General features: G+C 40.9%; 3 protein-coding genes and 1 long non-coding RNA gene across 4 annotated transcripts; 3 read left to right on the forward strand and 1 right to left on the reverse strand.

The window, feature by feature from the left end:
• Nucleotides 1–9: 9 nt before the first annotated feature.
• Nucleotides 10–1,517, forward strand: LOC143433534 (uncharacterized). Its single transcript, XR_013103132.1, has 2 exons — nucleotides 10–233; nucleotides 267–1,517. It is a non-coding gene; the product is annotated as an uncharacterized LOC143433534 (long non-coding RNA).
• Nucleotides 1,518–2,797: 1,280 nt separating this feature from the next.
• LOC143422057 (uncharacterized) lies at nucleotides 2,798–5,328 on the forward strand. Its single transcript, XM_076892413.1, has 5 exons — nucleotides 2,798–2,929; nucleotides 3,174–3,469; nucleotides 3,625–3,818; nucleotides 3,881–4,139; nucleotides 4,257–5,328. Exons 1-5 carry the CDS (start codon nucleotides 2,798–2,800, stop codon nucleotides 4,807–4,809), a joined length of 1,434 nt encoding a protein of 477 aa, XP_076748528.1. The 3' UTR covers nucleotides 4,810–5,328.
• LOC143433452 (uncharacterized) lies at nucleotides 5,313–8,897 on the reverse strand. Its single transcript, XM_076910788.1, has 11 exons — nucleotides 8,808–8,897; nucleotides 8,647–8,731; nucleotides 8,397–8,509; nucleotides 8,116–8,173; nucleotides 7,584–7,684; nucleotides 7,380–7,529; nucleotides 7,274–7,322; nucleotides 7,046–7,191; nucleotides 6,719–6,959; nucleotides 5,618–5,848; nucleotides 5,313–5,491 (listed from the first exon to the last, which is right to left on the reverse strand). The coding sequence occupies exons 1-11, from the start codon at nucleotides 8,895–8,897 to the stop codon at nucleotides 5,313–5,315; spliced, it is 1,443 nt and encodes a 480-aa protein (XP_076766903.1).
• Nucleotides 8,898–10,012: 1,115 nt separating this feature from the next.
• Nucleotides 10,013–17,064, forward strand: LOC143433453 (modular serine protease-like). The gene is made up of 9 exons (XM_076910790.1): nucleotides 10,013–10,146; nucleotides 10,723–11,269; nucleotides 12,468–12,572; nucleotides 12,794–13,011; nucleotides 13,669–13,884; nucleotides 14,508–14,672; nucleotides 15,638–15,936; nucleotides 16,271–16,427; nucleotides 16,877–17,064. Exons 1-9 carry the CDS (start codon nucleotides 10,086–10,088, stop codon nucleotides 17,062–17,064), a joined length of 1,956 nt encoding a protein of 651 aa, XP_076766905.1. The 5' UTR covers nucleotides 10,013–10,085.
• The last annotated feature ends 2,737 nt before the right edge of the window (nucleotides 17,065–19,801 follow it).

Raw genomic sequence — 19,801 nt, forward strand, 5'->3', positions numbered from 1 at the left:
GACACACTACGAACGTAAATGGATGGCATTGCATTACCTTATCTCCATCAAATTGTTCCTCGCGGTATAGCTAATTATAATTTTATTGTTTGTTACAAACGTCCCGCTGCAAACATGTGTTGTTCTGTAAAAATTGTGGATACATTATACAAATTATTTATAGCGAACGTCCCCTAAGGCTTAGATAGCGAACGATAGTATAAATTTATATATATACATATATATACGTATGTGTCACGTTTCGAGCGTACAATACGCTCGTCTAGCGATATCAAAATTCGATTATTATTGCGATAAAAAATAGACAGTTTCAAGATTTTAGTAAGGAAAACTTGTTACGGATATTGGGACGCATCTGGAACAGGTTCCTTAGGGATATTTTTTTATACAGGTACAGGGATGTGAGAATTTTTAATCGTACCGTTCGCCAGACGCGCGTGTTCTATGTTCACGGGAGCTAATAGTACGTTGTACGTGCTTTTAGCCACCGAGAAATTCCCATTCGATATCCGGTGCTTTCTTCTTCTGAAGATATGTCGAAATAAAAGTCTTCGTTTCTTCCTTTCCTTTAACACGTATTAAGATATCCCTATATTTATATTTGATGTCGTGGCTGTGAATATACGAGTTATCAATATCCACTTAACCCATTGAATATTTATAAGATGTTATAACAAGCTTTTGGAGTTCCAGGAGTCAGTTCAGGATACGTTTCAATATCTTCGATAGTTTTTTTTTATTATGAATTGTTCAAACTGTCTATTTCTTTTATTTGTATTAATCCTGTATAATTATTTAACGCAAAGTTTATGTGAACCATGATTTGCAAAAGATAATTCATATTTATCGGGTGCGATGCAGGTGCATATAGCGGGAAATGATTCTGATTAGTTTGAAGAAATGCTTTTTAATAGTCATACGCGCACACACTCATACGAGGACTTACTTAGGATACTTGCAATTCTTTTTTTTTTTATCCACGGTACATAATCGATCCTCTCCGACTTATCATATGGCATCTGTTTCTTTCTTTAGTTTTCGCTGTACTCCGCATACTGCATAATATCTACTCATCATAGACAATATACAGACGATGTATGCAAGATTGTATACAATCGTGATTAAGTCGCCGCTTCTTACGAGACGTTGATAACGAAATCGCGGTAATCCCTGCCGTGCGAACGGTTTTTCGTAACGTTCCCGCGGATCACCTCTGTGAAACATGTAAATTAATTAATCGCTGTTATAGTACAATATGTTTGATTTAACGTTTAAGTGAACAGGGTCAGTGTCACTCCACGTCTTCATGTATGTGTTCATGAGAGGACGTATCTCGATACGTATATGATATTTTAAAGTTATAATAACAGAACAAGTGTTGAGCTCGAATCTGTATTGAAGTTCGACTGATGTACGGGATCTTCTGTTTTGGGTTAAGTCATTATTTTTATGGTTTAGTTATAGATATATATTTTCCGATGGAACCCAATTTTTTGAATAAATTAATTTAATGGCAATCAATTTGGTATTTTTCGGCATGTTAATCCGGCGTGTTGATTCAGATTAAGATACTATTACTGCTAATGGAGTATCTGTGTACGAATACCTTTCCAATTCGGAGGAATTTTTAAATATCGTAATTATTTTCACTTAGACTGATAACATACAATCATAAGAGTAGCGAAACTATTTCGTCGAACGATATTAAATCGTTAATATTTTAAATCACCTGACTTTAATTAATTTCTGCCGATACGAAACAACGTCCCCCGGTTATTTCTGCGTTAATTAAAATTCTGCCAACGGAGAACGACGCATTTTGTCAACTATCGATCGAGTTATTACATTTCCTCCGTTTTCAATAGCTATTACCTTTAGAAATATTCTATTCTGTACACTTCACCTACCATCAGCTTTTCCAGATATTGATCCACAATTATAGTAATTGTGCTTTTAATTTATTGCTTTCCCACTGAAAGTTAACGGCTACTCAGTTCCACATAAATGTTTTGATTTGCATATAATAATTTATATTCCCACTTTACGATTCTATAGAAGCGTTTTAATTAATAACATTAACCGTTCTTCGCAAATGCACGTTTGTTTCGCGCTAAAGCTCAGCCGCTGAATGTCGTTAAAACAACTCTGTTTTTGCTCCCAATCGGCTGTCGTTCTAATTAAAGTCGTTAAACGTTCGAACGTGCGATACGTGCGGTGATCGAATATTGGCCTAGGTTTTCAGCCCGAACGAAATTCTGTTTAATACAAATCCGATGGAGTCGTGCGCCGCTGGAATTGCCTGTCGTTATAGGGGGTGAATGGCGTGCGCCAAAGGCCATAATAGAATCGAGTATCGTAAAATGGTACAGTCTCCACGATCAATTAACGGAAGACTTGGATTTTATTGGAATACATCTAGAAACTAAAGTATTTCATTTAAAAGTAATTCAATTTCCCAATTACTCAGAATTTAATTTAAGAAATGGAACGTTCAACTCAACCCATGGAATTCACTTAAGGCTCTTCGCGCGGTTTTACGCAAATTTAGAGTAAAATCTGAAATTGTAAGCTATCGTTAGTAACGGTTTGTTATTTCTCCCAGCTTCGAATCGTTTGCATCGACGAGCATTTAGTTCGATTCTTCGTAAATTATTCGTGGAAGAGCGTGGCTCACTTCAACGCTCAATTGGCTTTTCCCTGTCCGTATCGGAACTTAACCAACTACTCCGAATGACCAATTGAACCTTTCTCATTAAATCACGCGAACGTTCGAGTCACTTCGTGTTACCGTTTAGCCATGTCTCAGGTTTGTCCCTCGTCGTCTCATCAATTAGTCGCGGCCACAGTGGCGTTCCGTCGAGCGCGTCGTAAGTTCCCGAAAAATTTTGGTCTCCGCTGTAACTCCGAAGAGACAACGAAACTTGATAAAGTAATTATCTTCTCTGGATTCTGAAATAAAAATAAAAATGCCAATGTAATATATAAAACGTTTAGTTACATTTGTTTGGCTTTCTTAAGTAAAAAAGAACTCTATTAGGGAGAAATATTAATGATGGCACTATCGTGATCTTTTCCGATCCTTTCAAAGATTAATAGAAATTATTAATATCTAATAAAGGGTATAATAAATATTATTTTCACGGAAATTGTTATTTAACAACGTTTGGAAACAGACGGAGAGCGTCAGTGGCAATGAAGAAACGAACGACCAAGAGAATTTACCGCTTCCATCGAGGACGTGTTCAAACGGAAGATCAAATCGCGTCGAAATGAAGACATTATGGAACGACGAGTGCGGGGAAAGCGCCTCGGTCAAGGAAAACTTAGTTCAGAAGCCAATAATCTGCAGTTGTTGTCGCAAGCGTAACGATCAGTGCAGTGCTGGTGATACGCTCGACGTCGTCCCAAGCAAAGAATACAATGGAATCACGAAGAAATGCGAGTTTTCCAAATCGGATCAACTAGAAAAGTACCATTCGTTACGTATATTTCAATTTGAAAAATCTCTTGCGAATAACACTTTATTTTATGTATACATATTTATAATGAAGATTGTTATCAGATGTCAGTTGAGTGTTAAATATTCTGAATAATTCCTTTTCTAACAGTTTATTCTTTCCACAGTTGCGATACAAAGCCGATGAGAGGTTCCACTGCGGACTCCCGAAATTCTGATCGGTGCCACAGCTCGTGTTCTCGTTCAGGAAGAGGAAATTCAAAGGAAACTTCGACCAAATTAGGGTCCGTTAATCTTCTATATGACAGAGACCAGGGTGAAGTGGATAACGTTAAATATAGTGGATCGTTTGAGAAACGCAGTAAGTTGGAATTCTTTTCTCGAATTTTAAGACTTATGCTAATAATTTTCCGTTTCTTTCAGATTGCAACACGACTGATCACGACTGCAATGCCGCAGAAAGGGATTACACGGCGGTACATCGAAATCCAGGCTGTACATTTTCCGCGCAGAAGGATAACTCGCCGTCGTCCAACAGCTCGCGTACCCATAATTTCCACTGTGCGAAGCATTCGACTTTTGATCTCCTACGACCACATCGGGATTGTTGTCATCAAAACCGCCATCGTTGCTGCCATTCTCATAGCCATTGCCATCACTGTTGCAGCAATGAGCACACCAGGTTAACAGAATCTAATTTTTTATTCTCTGAATTGTTCAAAGTTAGAGACTACTTGTTCCATAATTCAACCTTTTACGATTTCGTTGCACGACTTTCGATCAATCTTTCTCTCAACAGTTGTTCGTCGAAGCAGACGAATCTCGCGCCAGATATTTACCTGTGTTCCTCGAGCTCGAGCAATTGTAGAAGCTGCTGCCACGAAGAGCATACCAAACGAGACGCGATTTGCAACCACAATTGCCACGCGAAAGAAACGGAGAAGGCATTTCGGATACAGGAGCAGAACGATGAGGACCTCGACGACGCTGTGGGCACGATCAACCACAAGGACTCTTTGTGCATTTTGGTGGAGAAGTACAAGACCAACAAAAGGTGCAAACACAGACCATATTTCGGGGACAGTGAATTCTCGGACGAACGGATCAAAGACGAGTCCAATAAATCGTGCACCTCAGAAACCACCTGCCAAATGGACGAACTCGCGAAGCAAAGGGAGAAATATCCGAGTGGCAATAACTGTCGCCCGCCGATGGGGAAAACGTGCAGACACGGATTCCTGCAGATATTCAGAGAGGATGACTGCAGTCAAATAAAAAATCTCAAGTCCCGTTTAATAAAGGCCGGTACTTGTTGCTCCGCGAAAGGCACACCGTGGAGGCACACGTTTTAAGTTCGAAAGGAACGTTCATCTTACTACTACTAAGTTTTGTATTTTTATTGGCTTTAGTTGACACGTTTCTTAGATATTTATTTATTTTTTTATCATACGGGGCAATTGCGTGGTACATTGTATTTATATTGTTTTTTATTGATCACGGTTCGCAAAGAAATTAGATTGTGATAGAGAAGAAGAGAGAGAGAGAGAGAAAGGGATTGCATTATATTAATATTTATATTAACTATGTTCTTAGATAACGAACCACTCGCGAGTACATACGTTTCAAAAATTCTCATTAAACTTATCGTAAAGCTTTCAGCGAACGAATTTTTATTCCCTCGCGCTACGCTTGAGAAAAGCGTAAAAGAAGATCCGGAAGAAAGTTCAATTTCGAAACTCGCGTATCATAGATCCTTGAGAAGCTTATTTTTTAAAGTATATTGCGCTAATAAAGTTGATATACTTATTTTGGAAGTATATTGCTTTAATAAAGCTAATAGACGAGCGCATTTATATCATTCCGCTGCATGGCGTGTTGTGCCACCGGTCTCCTCCACATTGCTTGGACCTTCCTCCGTTTCATACTCTTCTTCCTCTTCCGTTTCGACTTCTTTTTGCTCCTTTTTCTCATCTTCCATTGTCTCCTCTTCCAGCTCTTCCTGCCCTTCCTCCTTCCCTTCTTTTTCCTGTTCTGCTATTAATTAATTTGAGGTGAAACGTGAGAAGTAATTTAATTAGCGCACGAAGAACATAAAGTAATACAATTTCGAGCCAATTAGTTTATTTTCTTGCTGTACAAAATTATTGATTTTTATCTTACCTTTTTCAGCTTCTGCCTCGAGTTCTGCGTCGGTCAGATGCTGGACCGTTTCAGGTTCCGATAGTAATTCTGGACTGGTAGCTGTCGTGACTTCGATCTCTGATACTTGCGGCTCTTCTGCCTCTCCTGTTTCTTCTTCATCTTCTTCTTCTTCTGTCGACTCATCTTCCATTAATTTTACCGGACGATATTTAGACCTAGAGGCTGGTTCTACTGGTTCAACTTCTGTCCCTGTTTTAAGTTTATAGGATTTTATACATAATTTCATATTTAAGTCTATATTTGTTACAATTCGACGCAAGTCACATCACAGTGCTCTTACTGTGACAAATTTCTGTCGTTTGGATGCATATTTTAATAGTTTTGTTGTAATTAATTGTATGTTTCAGTAGTTTCATTGTAATTTATCTTATATATCTCACTTTAGAGGTAAGAGAAGGAAAGATATATGAAAAAGCTATAAGAAAGAGTGAGACAGATAATGAGGACCCTACTGTAGAACCCCTGGTGCCATCTCTGTAAAAAGTGCTCAAACTGGTCGCACAGCGGTACCGACAGTGAAGTGAACTACTGAAGACTACTAGCGCCATCTTTTGGAAGGGTGCTGAAACGATGTCGGTAATTAGTTTCACTACCCTCCGCAGAGATGGCGCTAGTAGTTTTCAGTAGTTCACTTCGCTGTCGGTACCACTGTGCGACCAGTTTGAGCACTTTTTATAGAGATGGCGCCAGGGGTTCTTCAACAAGGTAGGTAACATCTGTCTCACTCTTTCTTATGGCCTTTTCATATATCTTTCTCTCTCTTACCTACAAAGTGGGAAATATAAAATAAATTACAATAAAACCGCTGAAATATACAAGAAAATACAATAAAACTGCTGAAATATACAAGAAATCACACTGAAACTAGTGAAATATACAAGAAATTACAGTAAAACTACTGAAATATGCAAGAAATTAACACAATCATCTACAAGTGCGGACGTCGATGGCTATGGAAGTGATGTCACTCGGCACAAGTAACATTACAGTGCTCTTACTGTAACAAACTTGCATTGTCAGGGTAATTGAGTAGTTTTAAATGATATTAAAACGCTAGACCTTCTTGCACTATATGCGAGACTTTCAAATGTTCTTTGAAGGCTACTTGAAGCTTCGTACTCGCAGCCATCATCTCCTCTCGCGTACCATATTCGTCCGGGATATCTTTGCGCGATATTACTTTCTCGAAAATTTGATGTCGCACTTCATCGAGGACAGCTTCGGCTACCATAGACTTCGTTGTTTCCAGTTGTTGCACGTCGTAGCAACGTCTTCTTGTGCGATATTTTTTGTACGCTCTCTATCGATCAGAGACACAGTGGGTCTTAAGCAACCACGATTGTCCCCTAATGAGTCGAAAGTTATATAAAATCGTCAAATCGTTACTTGAATAACCGAAGCTGCCTCGTTGGCTTTCTCCAAAGTCAATCCAGAATCCTCGTACATCATCTCCATCCAGGCGACCGCTTGGATGGCTTCCGTAGGTTCCAGTATGCGTTCATCCTTCTTAAGCGGCTCTTCCTCTGCTTCCGCTGGGAACATTTACGTTACACTATCTTCAAAAATGTCTGAAATCTAGACTGACTGCGTAAAGTCAGGCGATTACAATCTTACGAGCCTCGATCCGTCGATTTCTTCTGGTGTAGTATCCACGATAAGCGAACTGTGCGCGAGGATAATTAAATACTGGCTACTTCCGGATTTAAACAGAGAATATTACTTTCACGTGTCTCGCGGCTTTAGAAATTTCTGCTTGCGTGGCGCCAGCTTTTCTAAGGATGTCCAGCGTGTTCATGACCGCTCGTTGCCATTGAACCTTTCCGTGAGCTTCGTTGAGGACCATTCTTTCGTAATGGCCACGAAACGCAGCCTGATTCGAATGCATTGTTATATTTTTGATAGGTTTTTATCTCGAAACACTGACTTGTATCACTGTGGCGGCTCGTTCTGCGTCCTCGCGTGTGGCTCCAGTGGCTTCGAGGATACTTCTTACCGATATCATGGATTGGTCGTCGCAAGTTCTGTCTAAGCATTTTTTTAGTCGACAGTTAATCGCACTGATCGTATCGTTTGGTAATGAGTTCAGTGAAAATATTGTTTTAAAGCTTTCCAGGTGACGTAACATTCCATTTTATACATATATACACGTATATTATGTATTTCTGTCAACATAATTTAACCAGGTCCAGTTATCACGTCGTTCCCAAGCTTTTAAGGCCCGTACTCGACTCCCCTCGTGTATTAATCATTTTAACGAAGGTTCATAAAAACAGTCCAATTTAATGAACGGCTAGAACCAGCCCCGATATCAACCGTGCCCACCAATCAGCCCCGTTATATCTTTATTTCGTCGCATTTTTATAACTCCGCCCTGGAACGAGCTCGCCTTAAACCCAGCCGGCTTAAAATAATAACGTTTACCAGCTCTTTTTACGATTCATTCACCGTTCCCTCACCTTCGCATATCTGTACCGGTCGCGTGTCAACTGCGTCCAAGTACTCTTGAAATGCTTTCTACGGGGAAAAAAGGAAAAGTGAGCTGGGGAGGAAATGAACGAAAGGGGCGAGAGAAAGGCGAGAATCAAGGGGAAGAAAGGGAGTAAAATGGCAAAAAGGTAATCGAAAGATAAGAGAACACATGAGAAAAGAGAAAACGAGAATTGAAGAGAAGAAAAAACTGGATCGAGCATTTTCAAACATCGAACATCCAGCAGGTAATAAAAATAATACAATTTACTTGTATCTTTGGAGCTGCCACTGTGATCTGTTCCAAAGTGAAGCCGCTCTGATAAAGTATGCAGAGAATAGCCTGACTCCCGAGCAGAATGTTATTCACGACTTTAACCGCAACTGGAACGATAGCGTGGCTTTAATGGTGCCACAGTTCGTGTGGAAAATAAAAATAAAATAAACAGAGAAGAAACGATAAAGCTCCTTGTGGGAGCACTTCGCGTTAGAAGAGGAATCCTCAGCCAAGAGAAATGTACTTTTCGTGTTTTCGCGCGTGATCAGAAGCGTGTCCACGTATTCGGCGATAAAGGCGATTAAGTTCTCTGGTTGCGAGCGAAGAACCTGTTTACAGTGGTGAAATCAACGATTAATCGACGACACGTTTATTCGAGTCTTTCGCGCGAACAAATGTGCCTACCTCTCGCGAAATGTCGGTGCACAGTTCCCTCAACCCTTCAGGCACCTTGTACACGTGCTTCGCGTGATGCTTCTGGAGCGTCGCGTCCATTTTGAACGTTTTCGAAAGAGGACCAAGCGTCGAAACGAATCGAGTTTTTCCTTAACAAAATGGATTCCCTGTCGTTCAACACGTTTCTGGTGTTACGTTCAATTTTTCAGTCGTTCTGCTGGCGCGAGATACAATGCTCTTTTGTTCCCCAAAACGTATAGCGTCTGCGTTCAATTTATATTTTAAATATCTGCCGTGATTGCGGGGTTAACCTATGAATAGTCCTGTTCCGGATCAGCTAAATTCAGAGGGAAAATGTTATTTCGCTTTCAGGCTTGCCCCACTTTCATGCAAGGCGTTGCTCTACTTTTCCCACCGAAATTTTCCGCGAAAAATTTCGTTATTCCCGACGGTTCGTTAGCGTTGAATTAATCAATTTTTTTCAAACTCGTTCCGTTGTTTCAAGCGAGAAATATTCGCCTCAGTCGCGGAACCGAAACTGTTGACGTGCCCGTAGATAGATTTAATTATTTTTATGCCTCCGTTGAAATCTAGTTATTAGCGAAAGTACGTCTGTGTGCACGCGCGTGGGATTCACCAGACCCGGATATAACGTAGCCGGAAATACAGATTCGCCTGGATAATTATGCAACGCGGCGTCTGATGGCAATCTGTCTTGCGCAATGAATCTCGCGTCACCTTCGTAGAATTTCGTTCACAATTAATAACTTTTGCTCGAGGATGTTGGTGTGCATCCGTGCAATCTGAACACGTGGTGAAGATCGATCGATCTTGTCGGAGACAAGCGTAACAAATGTTACGTTGCCATTTACAAGAATCTAATTATTGCTGACGGATCTATTGGTAATATGATTATATTACACGTGTATCATGATCTTATGCTACGTAAATATGCTGAATAATTGTTTGCCAATGCATAATTTTTTATAACAATGTATCTCATAAAAACTGCAAACTATTCTAAAAGGCAAGGGGAAGTATGTTTCCAGTACTTCTAAAGACTTCCTTCTAAGGAACCAGCCGCTTTGCAATTTCTTATTAAACACTTTTCATATTCTTATGGGACTCTCGTCTTGATAGTGATCTTGCTTACGTCATTTGTGCGGCATTCTGCACAATTAATTCACGAGAACAGCCTGTTGACGTGAATAAGACGCGGCTACTTGTTTCGCGATCAGTTGAACCTCGACCATCGACGACGATCGTTATGGTATCCTGAATGCAGTTATGAATGCGCTGGTTGCATTTTTGGTGATCTACCCATGGCTGATCGTTTTGTCGGCGTCGCGTGAGTAGCCGACATTACGCTCGATTTCCGCGACCGATTTGTCGCAGAGCCACTGGAGAAAGAACCGCGTGCATGGCGTGTAATGGTTGCGTATGGGGCGCAGAGGTTTCTTCTCTAATGACTTTCGAACTCGCGATGCGGTGGCGGTTGTTTGCTTCGATTCGATTTGGTGAATAAAACATGAGAAACGTGTGCTAGAAAAAGTTATACTAATAAACTGCAAATATTAAGAACGATAAATAGAAAGAAATTTTTGTCATTGCTTCGTTAAGCACTCTTCGTGTATTCTCACTGTGGAAAATTTAGAGTACCTCTCTCTCTTTCTCTCCCTTTCTCTCTCTATTTCTTTCTCTTTCTGACGCGTTTATCAACAATTCAACTCCCTCGACCATATAAATCCTCTAATCAACTAACGACTCTGCCACGCTTTTAACCCGTTCCTTCGCAACCCCTAGCATCTCCTGGCAAAGGACTCGCGTGACGGGACCAGTTACACGCGGAGAACGGCACAATAATATTCCCTGCGATAACGACTCGAAATTCATTGTCACCGTGCAATTGTTTCCACCTCGTTAGTGCTCGATTATTGCGACGCTCGCGTGAAGAGAAGAGCGGACCCGCCATGGCCTCGCTATGACAATTACGAGTTCCCTGCCCGTGGATACAATAAAAATGGCCGAGAGGTGGAATTCAACGAACGAAGAGGTCCTCCTCCGGGTGGTCCACCACCGGAATGGTACGGCGGTGGTCCTTCTCGAGGATTAAGTGGTTACGGCCCTCCGGGGCTGAATAGACCTGGAAGAGGTCCAGTCAGACCAAACTTCAACTTCCCCTACGACAAACCAGGAAGACCAGGAGACAGGCCACCGGATGGAAAACCTTTCGTGGACGACGAAGGCCCAGGTAAACCAAATTTTGACTATGATATTTACAAACCAGGAGGAGTACCAGGAAGGATACCATGGGGAGTACCAGGAGGAAGACCGGAAGAAAGACCTTTTGGCGAACCTCCTCCAGATAGAGCGAACTTTGACTATGATAATCTAGGAAGGAGACCTGGAGGAAGACCAGAGGAAACGACAGTCTCGAGTCTGCGACCTCTCGATAACAACGTGCAATGTAGGTAAGATAATAAATTCAATTTTTTAATTAAGCAGAAATAAAATATACGTATAGTTGGAGGATGGATTAGTTAGTGTTGGTGAATTTTTGAGAACGAAACGAGTCAATTATATAATGAGAATAACTCGTGATTGTAGCGCGAAGAGGGAGTGTACAGCTTGAATTTTCTTTGGACGGGTGGATAGTTTAACTTTGATTAACCGAAGTGAAAAATATAGACAGCACGCGGAACTCGTCAGCGGTAACCAATCAGTAATCAATTTACGGGCGTAAATTTATCGATAACAGGCGGAACGGGGTAATTTGAACGGTAAATGAGCCGTTTGTCGATCGTAATTTGGAGGAGCCGCGTTAATGAGCATAACGTACGAACGAATGGTAAACAGGATGGGCAATAAAACGTAGTAACGATTAAACGCGACAGGACGGGGCGATGTCACGGTGGGGGACGATCGCGTTTTCGAAAACGCCTCCCCAACAATCGCGGCGGTTACGCGATATCCGGCTATGAAATACTTCGCGCGTTCGAATCGTCCTAATGAATTTTGGTTAACTAAAAGTGACAAACGCGAGCGGACGACGCTATTGATGGAAACTCGACCCGACGAACGCGATCCGTTCTGGAACACCAGTGATGGAAACAAGTGTACGTTTGTGCCTTGATTGCGAATCGTTAGCTTTTCGCGCCCGTGATAACGGATACGTGAAATTCGACGTGGCTACGCGATTTCGTTTTACATAAAGCCATTTTTAATCCTGACGTGTATTTTAATAAAATAAAAACAAAACTATTTTTTACATCAGTTTCACAGGATACAGTGGGAAAGTAGAAAGGCTAACGGTTGATCGGTTTATTGGATCGAGCAAGTTGTTCGAAGTCGAAGTTAAGGAGTTCATTGAAATAAGCTTTTCAATTAAAAGTTTCAATTAGGTTACATTATAAATCATTCCATAGAGTTAGTGTTACGATATCAGACAATTTTAAAAAGAGAAATATTTCTGATTAATCGTAAGAACTTGGAGCACCCCTTGTTTCTTTCTATAACGTTTACACCCCCTTTTATGGAAATCGAAAATCGATCGTTTGGTATTTGTGAAATCAGTCCCGTTTTTGCTTCGCTGGTTTGCAATCAGAGAAATCTGTTCACGTGCACCATCTTCAAACATGTAATCAACGTTTGTTGGCATCTCGGGAACAGGAAAAACGAGTTTCGTTGCGGAACTGGCGAATGTTTGCCAGAAACAGCGAGGTGCGACGACGAATTCGATTGCCGCGATTCGAGCGACGAGCGTGGCTGCGTCAAGTAAGTTAATTTACTCAAACGAGGGATAAACGTAACAAATCGATGGCAGCGAAAATTTTTATTAGAAAAAGGGACGCGAGATACTTGCGAAAAACGAACAAGTTTTCCAAGCTCGAGGAATGGCTAAGAAAGCTGTTGCTACCGTTACGAATTCGATTATTCTCTTATTCGCGCGCGTTTAATTACCGACATCGTTAATTATTCGCTGACGGACATCGTAGAAAACCGGAAAACGAAGCAGGCTGCGCCCTTCCCGAGCAACCTGAAGGTGGAAGTTACGAACTGGGTGGTTGCGGCGAACCTTGCAGCAAGCACAGCGGGGATAAAGTTCCCAGGAACAGCATTCTGACTTACACCTGTCGGCAGAATTACATTTTGAATGGGAGCACCGTTTCTGTTTGCGTAAACGATGAATGGTATAATCTACCCTCGTGTCTAAGTAAGTTCATCTCGCAACTGAACTTTATTGTATCGATGGGCGTCGTTTTTTAGAAACTTCAAAATCGATTCGTTCGTATTTCATAAACGTGTTAACAGTGAATTCTCCAGAGAAGAATAAATTTAATTAAAAAATGCCGTCACATGTATCAGGATTTAAATAATAGATATTTATCGATTTTCGCATTTACCAATAAATTTCCACTCCCAGAGTAGCGATTGATTTAAAATTCCAGGATATTCATTTCCATTATCTAAATTAATATTTAAACGAGACCGAGTTCACATTATTTGCCCAACATTTAATGAAATAATTGATTACGTAATTACCACGCTGTTGCTCGATGCGTTATTTTGACTATTGATCGCGAAATTTTTGCGTCCAAGCTTACCTATGCGAATATAATCGAGTGCCACGTGTGGCGATAATTTGTGCAATAACATTTCAAATATAATTGGTATAATAACGTTGCAATGAAATGTCCAATCAATTTTGTACTAATAAGACAGATACACGGACATCAATTTTAAAGCAAACATCAGTACGGATAATACAAATCGATTTTGAAATTAAAAATTTGATAACAGCATTAAAACTGTTTAAACACGTATTTATAAATGAACGTTCTTTTGGTTATTGAAAATTTCACTTCAACAGGAACGTGTCCTCCTTTGACTGACACAACGGTGAATATTTTATGCGCTTACCAAGGAAACGAAGTGTCTTGCACCAATCGCATTAAACCAGGAACAGTGGCGACTTTGTCGTGCAAATCGTCCTACAAATTGCCCGTGACGAATGACCCAGGGTATCGTACAGTCACTTGTCTCGAAGACGGATTATGGGACCGCCGCCTCTTCCGTTGTCTTCCAGGTAACGATGATTTCGCGTATCTGCTTTCCTTCCAAATTACTGGTCTACAATCACCGATTTACACGTACGATCTTGATATTCGCGTCCCACGTTCTATTTTCACAGCGCCCAACTTTTGCAGCCACGTGGCGGTAATATTAAATGATAACGAAATACGATATACTTGCTAAAATACATGGAGTGGTGCATAAATATTTTTGCAATTATTATCTGCACGTGAAATCAAGGGTTTCGTGTTTTTACGGGGCGAATTGTAACGCGAAATCTTAAGGTGCGAGGAAAGACGCGATTCCTCGAGCCAATATCATCCCCTTAATTGTGTGCGTTTCTTATTTAGGGGTGAGAGGAGCGGAAGTATTTGCTTCGCGTAATCGCTGGTACCGCAGAGCGTAATTAGTTTTCTTCTCTTATCTGTAGTGTCTTCTACACATTACGATGTTACATTTTAGTTAAAAAGCGTAACGTTTGTGTATACGTATGTAACGAAGTAAACAAATCGTTTTTGGTTGAAAATGCAGATCGCGTGCTTGGTGAATTAGCATTTTTTGCTTGTGGAACGTTATTAATTCAACGAGGGTTCACGGTGTATTCAGTCTGTAATTTAATCCATTATGCTTCGCCAGAATGTGGAATACCCGTTTCGCAGGGTAACACGCTGGTCGTGAACGGATTTGAGGCAAAGCTCGGGGCATTTCCGTGGCACGTCGGTATTTACAACAAAAAAAGGGGGAACGAGTACGAGCAAATTTGCGGAGGCACTCTTATAAGCAACAATCTAGTCGTATCAGGTAATTTCGTTCGAGGAAATTAATTTCTGCTTCGAAGTCACGCGAGCTTGCCCGGCTGTTGGACTTCACGAGCTGTTTGGCCTTTCCCTCCGCCTCTTTTTTTTCATCCCCTTAATAAGGCAAATGTTGCAAGAACGTTATGGCGTTTTTAAGAACGAGCGGAGGAACTACTCTCTTCTTTTTTATGATTACCGCTTTTCATTAGAACGGAACGACTGCTATCGTACTCGTAAAGAATTTATTTTTTAACCTCCATTGGCCACTTTCACTCGAAGTTAACGCAACGTTCCTTCTTATTACTCGAAAACTACCGACGCTTATTGCACAGACTTTAATTATGTTTGGTCCGTTTAACGTCAAGTCTAACAGTTTTATCGGGGTTTGCTTCGCTCGGAACTACTTTCATTTGGATAATCATGCGTTAAGACTTGGCTGAGCTTTTTTATTTCCATTAAATACTCTCAGAATATAAAAATATTCTTAAATGTTTCGTGTCTCGCAAATCATGCAAGAATTACTGACATTAACTAGCATATCAAACGTAATTTAAGTAAGTTCGATAATATGAACATATTTACTCATATTCATTCATAACACACGTCATTATATTCATAACGAGACTCTAGTGACATTTTCTCATGGTAATGTCACGTTTTTCTTAATTTATCTAGTCGTTCCGCGAGCAATGTCGTTTCCCGTCATTTCGAAATTTTTAAAAGCACTTTCGGCGTTTCCAAACTTCTATAAAGTCTACACTGTACGTAACATAAATCCTTCCAGCTTTCATCCATATAAAAAAAGAGGATATCGCTTACAGAAAATGACCTGATACCTGCTGTTCCATATTTTCAAAACCAGAAAACGAGACAATTCCTCGCACAAGCTTCCTCGAATACGTGCTTCCAAAAAAAAAAAAAAATATACGTTCGATCATCAATTCGAATGATGTCGTTCTGTCTGGACAGCTGCCCATTGCTTCTACGACGAAGTGTACAACACAGTGTACAACAAATCGAAGTACGCTGTGGCGGCTGGCAAGCACTATCGCGACTGGAACGCGAACGAGAATTACGCGCAAAAATCGATGCTTGCCCAGATTTTGTTGCCGGAGCGTTACATCGGCGCGAGGGCGAATTTCGCGCAAGACATAGCTCTCCTGAAATTGGCCACCCCTATGAACTTAACCGCGATGGTTCGACCGATCTGCATCGACTGGGACAACGCGTACGAGAGGTCGCAGCTGCAACTGGGCCAAAATGGAAAGGTGAGAACGCTTGGCCGTTAATTAAGAAACGCTGATTAACCAGATACCTCGACGCGCTGATTGATATCAGCCAAGCGTCGAAAGCTCTTTCCTGCGACGGATTTCCGGTCCTTTCAGTTTTTCGTCTCCGTTTTTTCATCGCTGGTTTCAGCTGACTAATTAAATCGCGCGGGATTATATTTCCGTAATTAATTCGCGCGCGCTTGTTACATGGTCGCGACATTGTTCTACTTTAACGATTAATTAGGTGTTCGTGGATTTATGGTAAATTTAAATGCGCCTGTTAGTAGAAGAGTGTAGAATTCTCAGGTGTAATATCTGGGCTCCGTTTCAGTCTATCGGTTGGGGTTACACGATTAAGGATATTTCTAGCGAGAGTCTGCAAGAGTTGGAGATGCCATACGTGCCATACGATAGATGTGTAAACGATGTGCCTGATGAGTTTCAAGGATATATTACGTCTGACAAGTTCTGCGCAGGTCGATTGAACGGTGAGTATAATGCTTATTACGTGTTTTCGTGAAATTTTTAAAAGATTCTGATCGCTTTGGTACTACAGCCTGGCAAAGAAATTGATGGCACAGTTTGATCTCACTTACTACACTCTCCTTCGTTTCAATTCAATTTCTACATGCGAAATATTGTAGTTTTTGCGCTATTCGTACACCAGCAGGCGACAAATTAAATTCCCATTTGCGTCTTTCCAAGAACCTGGCACAATCAAAGTAACAAACATGCACTTCCTGGCGATTAATCTTGATACTGCGAAAAGCAATTTCATTGAAGGAGGTCGAAGAAATGTCACAAGCAACCCACGGGCACAGGCGATTCCTAAAGAATTCATTTCATTTTCTTCCCTATTCCTTTGCGAACAGTTTCACGTTATTCCCATGGAATGCTAACTATAATTATTAATAATCGTTAGTAATGTAATTGGTAGGTTCGAGTCTCTGTAATGGTGACAGTGGAGGAGGTCTGTGCTTCCAAATGAACGGAACCTGGTACCTGCGGGGTGTCGTTAGCGTCAGTCCGATCAAGAATGGTAAATGTGATTACCATTCGTACACGGTATTCACCTCGACTGGTTACTTCCGAGACTGGATTCGTGACATCTACGTGAACTCGTAAAAAATGAAAATTAAAACATTTTTTTACTTATACATTAATCTGATTTCACTGGTGCTCATATCCTCGTGCACTCTGGCTTTGTCTCACTTGCTTGCGAAGCCAACCACCCAAGCTCAGCACGAAATTAATCAAGTGCGAAGGTCTGCTCCTGTACCTGAATAACTGCACGCGTTCGATTCCCAATACGCGCAGCTATTCAGGATTTACGGTACTGCGATTTGAATTTCTAAGTTTACGCGACAAATCACGCTGGTTGTTGTTTCATAATCACTCTAAATATCGTATCGCTCGAGCGCTGAATTAATCAATCACGATACCGCGCGGATCGCTGTATCAGTTCATAGGAACAATATTTTTCGGTTCGAGTTTTGCGTTTTCACCGCAAACCCGCAGCGATAAACTAGCAACGAGGGAGGGGCGTAATATAAACGGGCAAAGACATTTCGATGATTCACCAAAAAAATCCTGTTTGATGTACGGCAAAGCGTATTGGCTGGCGCGCTGAAACGGTCTGGCCAGCTCTGGCACGGATACCTTTGATATTGGCTTTATCCGTGCCCGGATCTAAATTAGCAACGGCTCGTTGTTTATATCGCAACTCCGTTATTTATGACACGAGACGGTCGCGATGCGAACCTATTTTTTTTTTCCCGCCCACCCTCGTTTGAATGCATTGTATTTCCCGTAGGAATTTTCGAACAGTGTCGGGATTATCTACGACGATGTTCTGCACCATAATCCGTGCTGACTTTTGTTTTACGACTTCGTCGGTTTCCTCTTCCGTTCGGGGATAAATTCAGCCGCGAAATGTGTTCACCGTTCGTACTCTTTTTCTCTTCCTTTTTTTAAATCAGTTCTCACTCTTTTTTTGCGAAATAAAATTAATGGTGGTTGTGCGTGACTGGAGAAAATATTCCTGAGCCGCGAATTCTTGATTTTTTGCTAAGAATATTTTTTTTCACAGCGATATCAGGTTAATCTGGAATCTACGTTCGTACATTTGTTATTTATGCAAAAGGCGAAGAAAATTAAGTTTCATAAACGAGACTGTTATGAAATTTATTGGTCAACGGTATGCCCGGTTCGGCAACAGTTAATTATTTAATTAGCGCGTTTGCAATGGGTGGATGTCGAGCATCGATTGAATGCTCGTATTCAACGGTATTTACTTGGCAACGCACTATTCATACGTTTATGGTTGACGCGTGTTTGCCCATTTGCGAACCGGCTTATGATCGTGCAACTAAACGGGTGAATGGATTGTTCGACAAAATTGATACTCGGCGTTTTTAAACATTTTTTTTGCACGCATTGAAAAGAATAACGCGAATAAAGGAAGCGTAAACAAAAACGGTAAACTTTATTTTTCAAATGCGCGCTCGCGTCCGTAGTCCGTGGGAAATTGTCATCGGGCACTTTTTAACGCGCATACATTTAAATCGGAACGAAACGCGCGCGCAGTGGGTCAATCGTTTCGTCGATTGGAACAGAAAAATACTGTCGATTTTCTAAAACGTTCAATATTCAGATGTCGATTGAAATTATTGTTCGATAACTTCGCGTGCTCGCATCTAGGCAAGAGAAGAGACGAGTGATCCGTGAAATTTGGGCGTTTTTAAATAAAAGACGGCGCGCGATTCGTTTGAACGCTCTGACCAAATTTTCACGTCGACTCTTAGCGTTAAACAATTTAAAAAAGATGTTGGAACAGAATTTTTGAAGTAAATCGGAGAAAATTTGTTATAATGCACAAGTGTTAGAAAATTAGAATAAATATGCAAAACGAGATAAAAATATTTTTTGGTCTGTTGGTGATCTGGTCGATCTTCGACGTCCTCGACGTTCTGGGTGTCACGCCGTCGAGGGATCCAACTCTTTCCGTCGAGAAGAAGTAAATACGTCTAGAACTAGGTTATACTCGGGTAATTTATTATGCAATAAAAGAAGTTGACACGCGCACTCGATTGGTACTTTAGATGTTGAGATCGTAGATTAATAGCGAACGCTTTCGTCGATATCGACGGTTTTCTTACAAAGGCGAACGATTTATTTCGCAGACTTTCAGCAAACTAACAGAAGGCATTTCCCGCAGGATCGGCAGTTTTGTCAGCACGACCTATCGAGCGACCAGAAACATGTTTGGAGAGATGATAAGCGCGCTACAGAAATTGCAGTGACGAGCATTTCGTCGAATTTTAATAATAATTAGACGCGAGATCCCTTGTGTCCGGAAGACGAACAATTTTTAGATTCGCGTCAATGCTTTTGCTTGTGAATGTTGAACGAAGTATGTTTGCCTCATATAACGTGTTCGTAACGGGAATAAAAAAGTGACGTATAAAAAATTGTTCTACTCATGAGTCGGAAGAAAAGCTTTCATAAGGTTGATGCATATAAAATGCTCCTTATACAAGAGAATATTTAACGAGAATAAATTCTTTATTACGGTCCATAAGAATCGATGATGAAACAGGATCGACTTGGTTGCATTGACTCGTCGAAATTGAACTTGGGGGGGAAACGCGACATTTTATACGCATCAATCGGATGTAAAGAACACTCTGGTTTCTCTTGGTTTCATAATCATTCCGTGCATTATTGAAGAAGGTAAAATCAACAAATGGAAAGCGTTCCTTTATCCTTCAAGACGCGGACTGCTTTTGTTAGTATGTCCCTTTGGAACCTTAATATCTGATTGTTCTGACACGCTCTCGAGACATTTCTCTAAGAAGATAGC

Source organism: Xylocopa sonorina, chromosome 3 (genome assembly GCF_050948175.1).
Source record: "Xylocopa sonorina isolate GNS202 chromosome 3, iyXylSono1_principal, whole genome shotgun sequence".
Taxonomy (NCBI): Eukaryota; Metazoa; Arthropoda; class Insecta; order Hymenoptera; family Apidae; genus Xylocopa; species Xylocopa sonorina.

Coding starts and splice junctions, on each gene's coding strand:
- LOC143422057 (XM_076892413.1), top strand. CDS start 2,798: ATGTCTCAGGTTTGTCCCTCGTCGTCTCATCAATTAGTCGCGGCCACA. Junction 2,930..3,173: donor AGACAACGAAACTTGATAAA/GTAATTATCTTC, acceptor GTTTGGAAACAG/ACGGAGAGCGTCAGTGGCAA. Junction 3,819..3,880: donor TGGATCGTTTGAGAAACGCA/GTAAGTTGGAAT, acceptor CGTTTCTTTCAG/ATTGCAACACGACTGATCAC.
- LOC143433452 (XM_076910788.1), bottom strand. CDS start 8,897: ATGGACGCGACGCTCCAGAAGCATCACGCGAAGCACGTGTACAAGGTG. Junction 8,174..8,396: donor TGGCAGCTCCAAAGATACAA/GTAAATTGTATT, acceptor TTTTCCCCGTAG/AAAGCATTTCAAGAGTACTT. Junction 7,192..7,273: donor AAATCGACGGATCGAGGCTC/GTAAGATTGTAA, acceptor AAATGTTCCCAG/CGGAAGCAGAGGAAGAGCCG.
- LOC143433453 (XM_076910790.1), top strand. CDS start 10,086: ATGAATGCGCTGGTTGCATTTTTGGTGATCTACCCATGGCTGATCGTT. Junction 10,147..10,722: donor GATCGTTTTGTCGGCGTCGC/GTGAGTAGCCGA, acceptor CCACCTCGTTAG/TGCTCGATTATTGCGACGCT. Junction 16,428..16,876: donor CTGCGCAGGTCGATTGAACG/GTGAGTATAATG, acceptor TGTAATTGGTAG/GTTCGAGTCTCTGTAATGGT.